The following is a 7,500-nucleotide window of genomic DNA, read 5'->3' on the forward strand; positions in this document are numbered from 1 at the left end:
GTCAGCAACAGCCTATCACATTATTTCCCTCAGCCAAGACCAAGCCATTGGAAAACCAAGACAGTTTGACTATCATGATTAATATGTTAAACAGCTTAACTCCAATGTTAAAAAAAAAACATGCCACAAAGCCTGTTGCACACTGGTGCACACCGTTACGCCTGAAAAGGTTGTTAAACCTAGAAACTGTAGCAAAATGGTGTGAAAAATCTTGAGATTATACTTGCCCCAGCTCACTCACCATTGAGCCCATAGCATTTTTGTAACTATTTTATATTTCCTGACTCTTGACCTGGCTGTGTTTCCATTTTTTATTTTCCATCTGCATTTAATTGATTGATTTGGTTGCACATACTGTATATCTTTCCCCCATGTGAAAATGTTAACTAGCACTAGAGAATGCAGGGCATGCTGACTGATTAGCCTGAAGTGTAGCTGTGCAGATTTGCTGTGAGCAGAAACAATTAAACAGGAGGTGGAGGAGGTGGAGGAGGAGGAGGAGGGGGGGGGGGGGGGTGGTGTTTGCAGCTCTGCCTCGGTTAATCAGGGAATACATCTGAGGAGAGCAGGGTCTAATCAAGGTGTCCGCTGTCTGTAGAGAGTGCTTCTCATATGTTGCACACACACACACACACACACACACACACGCACACACACACACGCACACACACAGGCAGTACAGAGATATAATCTCTTTTCTTCCCCCCCATCAACAGCCGATAGGTTACCAAGTCGTTATAATTGTATGATTCTCAAAATGATTTTTTTTAATATATATAAACAACCTTGGGATGGGGATAAAAGCAAAGAAAATATCCACTGCTCTTAATTCCTGAATGAGTGCATACAAAATGCAGAACATTGAGTCCAATCCCCTAGAAAGCCTTCTTATTTAAGTGTTTTGTCTTGGCTGACACATTCTAACCACCTAACAGTCAGTAACCTGCTTAATAAATCAGTGCACACACACACACACACACACACACACACACACACACACACACACACACACCCGCCCCCCCTTGCTTGTCTTAATGTGCCCTTAGAGGAGTCCTCATGCAAATAGAGTTATGAGGAGCCGGATCCCACTCAAATTAGAAAGGGAGGAGCACCTCACCCTTAGCCATATCCAATTGGACCTTTACACCTCTCTCTCTCTCTCTCTCTCTCTCTCTCTCTCTCTCTTCTCTCTCTCTCACACTTACAAGCCTTTGCAAAGTAATCGCACACCGCTTCACATGTGTGAATTAGTATTTAGTCTGCTGGCAGATTGAGATTCTTCTATTCCTTTTTTATTGATTTAATTTGTACAGTCTTTACAATGATTCTTAATAAGCTGTCCTCAGTGTTAATAATATTATGAAGCTGTTCAATTTCTCACAAGTTCTATGTGCACTCGAGGAGTGGCAAGGTCTACTTGAGTGTATATAATCATTCTAAAACATTTAAATTAGTTGGCCTCTTTTCATCACTGGAGAAAGCCCTGTCTGCTGTAAGATTAATTATTTGCTCCACATCTTTATTTAAAGTAATTATGTTAAAAATTCATGAGAAGGTTTTTTTTTTTTTTACATCCTTCCAGATACTGCACACACAGCAAGGCTGTCAGTGGAGAGGCTTAGAAGCCTATCAGCAGGATTACACTGAGAGTGCACGAGGAAGCGGTAGATACTATCATCACTTAAAGGATATTTTGAAAAGGCAAAGCGCCAAAATGGATCAGATAGTTGTGTTTTTTAGCTCTCATTTTTTGGATTTCTCTGAATCTGTGTTGGAAAATGTGTATTTGTGAGGACATGCCGTACTCCCCGTGCTCAGTGGCTCTACACACTTTTGTCGTTTTTCTTTTCAACTCTTCAGTCGTTTCCAAATAAGTCTGTCAATCAGATCCCCTCTCGAGTACTTTTTCCATGAACAAGCAGTGACCCCTGTATCCAGTAGCTTCACCACATGGTCTGGGTTTCAAGTGTAGGTTTAGATTGGAAATTATTTTCACTCTTTTTGAGACAACACCCCCCTGTAAATCCTGTCCCTCTGCTTAAGCAATTGAAACAGCTTCTGCTCTCTCTATGATGACTGACACTGCAAACAAGCTGCACACACAAACTGTTTAGATGCTTCAGTGTATTCAACAGTTTCCACCACCACCACCATCACGCTGGCTTTGTTTGTGGCAGTAGTTGCATCTTTTTGCTGCAGTAAACTTGATACTTTTGGGAGTTTGGAGAGGTGGATGGATGGATGGTAGACACCTGATAGGTTTTCTCAGTTTCTCTCCATTTCCATCCAAATGTTGAACGTTGCGATAGGAAACCCCAACTGGACAGAGGAAGAGGGATTAACTACACATCAAACTGCACACTTACGGGGACTTGGGCTCAAATCTGACGTGTGGTCATTTCCCGATCCCACCATATCTCCCTCTCTCCCTCTCCCGCTCTTTGAATGAAAGCAAAAAGCCCAAAAATATACTTTTAGGAAAATTGCATTTACTTTAGTCCAAATGTTAATGAGTGTGCACAAATTTGGGATTAAGTTGGATGGAGCCCCAGCTAAAGTGCTCTCACTTCAAAGCCAGTGACCACCATAGCTTCATCTGTACTCCACGTGTTTGCCTCCAAACAGTCATTACAGCACGGCACAGTTTTTCCACTGAGTTAGTTTCACAGATGAGCCAAATCCTATAGCTGCAGGTGGGCTATCCTGATCCTGTATTGTGTAAGACTACCGAACGCTGGATACTTTATGCATTATTTGCATCTGTTTGCCTGTGTGTTTTGTCTCTAGATAAAATAAAACCGTTCGATCAGACCAAGTGCAATATCTTTCCTAATGGCGCCTCATTTGATGTAAAATGTTCTCTGCCCTCTTCTGAGTGCCTCAGTGCCGTGACTTCATTAAGCCTGTTTGTCTTGCTGCCATGATGGCAGTCTGTATTTCTGCGGGGTGTTGATCTCTTCTAGAAAAACCTATGCGCTGCAAACTGACTCTTGAATTCCCCAGGCGAGGGATCTGTGAGCTTTGTACTGTTATTAATTAGGACAGTGATGAGCTCCAGTCACGGAACAGCAAAAATACTGGATGCACATTTTCACCAACAACAATTTCGTCAGAGAGGAATTCAATGAACGACTCATTTTAAAATAATGTGCCGGTAACTTTAATGGAAACCGTGGTGACTAGAGTTATCACAATCATGAGAGTTACGCTGATGATGAATTGTCTTTTTTTGATAATGTTCTTGCACTTTTGTAATATCAGCCTGGTAATTCAATAATACACATTATTCTGAAGAAGAACATACATTTATTGGCATTGATCATTGGAACTTATGCACAGAGGTTAACAGAAATTGTACTGGGCTGACATGACGAAAAGGCAAATCAAATGTACAAATCCTATTACTGAAATATACAAAGAGCCAGTCAAAGTTCAAATGGTGGGAAATGACGTGGACACACTGACGGGTTAGGAAATATGACATTTGTATTCGCTTCATCCAGCTGTTTCAACACATGAAAGGAAGCCATTGTAACAATTAGCCAAATGATTGCGGCTCCAATCATGGAGATCAGGCGATTGTATTACAGTTGTGACATCCTGATGGTGACTGATGGTTGGCATCTCCACCTGACTGAAAGCGATCAAGCCCATTAAGCTGGCATATGAGCATGCGGTGGGCAGACATCCCTCACAAGCGACTCAAAGTGAATTAAATAGCTGTGTGATCAGTATTTTAGACATGGTTATTTAAGCCTGAACGAAGGGAGCCAAAAGCTCTAATGAACAGCGTTAATGACCCTAATTTAAAGGTCACCCCCGAGTTTGATTACTTCGCGCGTCGAGCAGCCTCTCTGTATGCCGCCGGGCGTGCCAGCATCATTTCATTTTCAGAGCACTTGAGAGGGATAATGAATACGAGCGCGGCGGAGTGAGAGGCACAAAGTGTTGTGATGCAGGGCCGCGTGCTCCATAAGCGACCAGGTAAAACGTTATGGATTTTTTGTGTCCGTCTCCTCCGTAGCAGCAGTGTCCAGATTGAAGCAATTACGCGGAGAGCACTGCCGAGCCCGATTGTCAACTCATTCGATGTTCTAAAAAGCCTGCCGCCTCTTGGATGTCATGGAGCCAGACTGGGAACAATCTTATTAGCGTTGGAACTGAAATGCCATTTTTGTACAATTTGGAAACTCATTACTTATGAGTTCCACTCATTACTTTAGACATTAGTAATGAATGAATGGATTATGAATAGACTATTTTGTTACATAATATCCCATGGTGAGATTTGGTATTCCATCAACTTGTTAACCAGCCATTAATTAACACCACAGGCCTCTATGTATTACTGCTATTTCTAAATCATTGCCTGTGTTCGGGACATCCACTCATTCAGTACATAATGCACTATGTAGAGAATGAGTGGTTGTCCCACTTTAAGGCAGATTTGGACCCACAGAAGTCCATAATGTAGAACTACACTTGAAAATGTAGTGAATTATTAATTACCCATTGCCCACTACATTTGATTTTGGTTATCTATCAGTACCCCGTACAGTTCTCTAACAGTTCCCAAAATGTCATCATGTCTAGAATGTGGTTGTTCAGACGATCATCTTGAGATACACCAACCTGCGGAGTTTAGCTATGTGCCAATTATAGCGTGTCTGATTCCTCTAATGAAGTCCTTGAAGCTGCAGTAGGGAGTTCAGGGCTAAAAGCAGCACACTAACTTCCTGAAAAGCATGTCGAAACCGTGCAGCACCAACACCACTACCAGTGTTCTCACCCAAACCAAGGAACAGGAATAGTAGTATCCAATAGACAGTTCACCCAAACGCTGAGTTTCGCTGCACTGCTACTGTAGATACACTGCAATAGTGTTTTATACATTTTCGTTTGATGGTCTAATATTTTTCTTTTCTTTTTTTTTCTCCAGGTGAACGGGACAGAGATCGAATATGAGTTTGAAGAAATTACATTAGAGCGGGTAAGCTGCATGTAATATTTGCCTTCATGCTACCGTGCTTATCAACAAGGCTGTATATACTGTATCTGAATATTCAACCAATATGCAATATCCAACTATAGAAATTGGTTTGGAGAGTATATCAAGATTTTGATGTGCTGTTGACAAAGCTGTAAATACAGAATTAGCTTTAACATATTGCAGCAAAAAATGGTTGAATTAAATGGTAGAAGCCAGCAAGTATGTATGACCATGATGGAAGACCAAGAACCCTGCCATAGATTTACTGTACGTCAAAAGCAGCCCTTGTGCATGAATGATGTATGGTGTCCCAATCGACAATGTTGAGTTATGTTTTTTACCTTGTCACTGCGTTGATGTATGGAGACCTCATGAAAAACATTGTAAACTAGAGACATCCATTAAAGGCCACTGGACTGTATTTATGAAGTGCCCATTAAAAGTCAGCCATCCTCTCTCACCGTCTGTGTGTGGGCAGCAGTGAGGAGAATTCAGAGTTTCTTTCCATTCTATAAACAATGAAATCTCACAGATGCCAGTATACAAATACTGCATTGCAGCCTTTAGTTTCAGTTCTCTATAGCATATAATGTGCCGTTTCAGTTCTCTTTAGTATATAATGTGCAGTTTCAGTTCTCTATAGCATATAATGTGCAGTTTCAGTTCTCTATAGCGTATACTGTAATGTGCAGTTTCAGTTCTCTATAGTATATAATGTGCAGTTTCAGTTCTCTATAGCGTATAATGTGCAGTTTCAGTTCTCTATAGCGTATAATGTGCAGTTTCAGTTCTCTATAGCGTATAATGTGCAGTTTCAGTTCTCTATAGTATATAATGTGCAGTTTCAGTTCTCTATAGTATATAATGTGCCGTTTCAGTTCTCTATAGCATATAATGTGCAGTTTCAGTTCTCTATAGCGTATAATGTGCAGTTTCAGTTCTCTATAGCATATACTGTAATGTGCAGTTTCAGTTCTCTATAGCATATAATGTGCAGTTTCAGTTCTCTAGAGCATATACTGTAATGTGCCGTTTCAGTTCTCTATAGCGTATACTGTAATGTGCCGTTTCAGTTCTCTATAGTATATAATGTGCTGTTTCAGTTCTCTATAGCGTATAATGTGCAGTCTCAGTTCTCTATAGCATATAATGTGCAGTTTCAGTTCTCTATAGCATATACTGTAATGTGCAGTTTCAGTTCTCTATAGCGTATAATGTGCAGTTTCAGTTCTCTATAGCGTATAATGTGCCGTTTCAGTTCTCTATAGCGTATAATGTGCAGTTTCAGTTCTCTATAGCGTATAATGTGCAGTTTCAGTTCTCTATAGCATATAATGTGTCATTTCAGTTATCTTTAGCATATAATGTGCCGTTTCAGTTCTCTATAGTATATAATGTGCAGTTTCAGTTCTCTATAGCGTATAATGTGCAGTTTCAGTTCTCTATAGCATATAATGTGTCATTTCAGTTCTCTTTAGCATATAATGTGCTGTTTCAGTTCTCTATAGTATATAATGTGCCGTTTCAGTTCTCTATAGCGTATAATGTGCCGTTTCAGTTCTCTATAGCGTATACTGTAATGTGCAGTTTCAGTTCTCTATAGCGTATAATGTGCAGTTTCAGTTCTCTATAGCGTATAATGTGCAGTTTCAGTTCTCTATAGCGTATAATGTGCAGTTTCAGTTCTCTATAGCATATACTGTAATGTGCCGTTTCAGTTCTCTATAGTATATAATGTGCCGTTTCAGTTCTCTATAGTATATAATGTGCCGTTTCAGTTCTCTATAGTATATAATGTGCAGTCTCAGTTCTCTATAGCGTATAATGTGCAGTTTCAGTTCTCTATAGCGTATAATGTGCAGTTTCAGTTCTCTATAGTATATAATGTGCAGTCTCAGTTCTCTGTAGCGTATAATGTGCAGTCTCAGTTCTCTATAGCGTATAATGTGCAGTCCTCTATTGGCCCTTGACACTCAGCAGAATGCTGAATGGATCGACTATTTCAATTGCGCAGACTTGAGAACTTGTCTTTACCTCTAGTTACGAATGCATGACTGTGAAGGACTGACAAGGGTCCTGACATTGTTGATGTTTGGAGTCAGGCTGGCCCCTAATTGGGTTTCAGAATTTGCATGATGTGTCCAATGAACACACACACGGACACACACACACACACTTGAGCCCTCACTGTGCCTAAGCGGCTTAGCCAGCTGTAGATGACATTTTGACAGCTGAAATGAGATCCTCGCTCGCTGAAATCGGAGCACTAACAATAGCAAAGGTCAGTACAAGCAAAGGCAGCAGTGATTTGTCAAGCCGCGATGTCCAGCGCCACAGAGCTGCCTTTTGTGAGGCTCTCGACTCACTCCCTGGACTGGACCTAGATAAAACAGCGGGCCGGGGGACCGACCGCAGCAGGAGGGGGCGATAATTTGACCGCAGCGGTCCATTCTGTCATTGTCACCCGGACTGGTAGTCGGCGACCTCTGCTTCCACGCCCCCGCACTGGC

At 41.2% G+C, this 7,500-nt stretch overlaps 1 protein-coding gene across 3 annotated transcripts in view; it reads left to right on the forward strand.

Annotated features, from left to right (window-relative positions):
• The window catches only part of dlg2 (discs, large homolog 2 (Drosophila)), a 129,206-nt gene that overhangs the window by 63,999 nt on the left and 57,707 nt on the right, over positions 1 to 7,500 (forward strand). For all 3 annotated transcript variants that reach the window (XM_062536680.1, XM_062536681.1, XM_062536682.1), the window contains one exon: positions 4,940 to 4,990. In XM_062536680.1, the coding sequence (XP_062392664.1) occupies positions 4,940 to 4,990 (51 nt within the window). The remainder of the gene's footprint in view (positions 1 to 4,939; positions 4,991 to 7,500) is intronic.

The sequence above is a fragment of the Sardina pilchardus genome, chromosome 5, assembly GCF_963854185.1.
Source record: "Sardina pilchardus chromosome 5, fSarPil1.1, whole genome shotgun sequence".
In the NCBI taxonomy this organism is placed as follows: Eukaryota; Metazoa; Chordata; class Actinopteri; order Clupeiformes; family Clupeidae; genus Sardina; species Sardina pilchardus.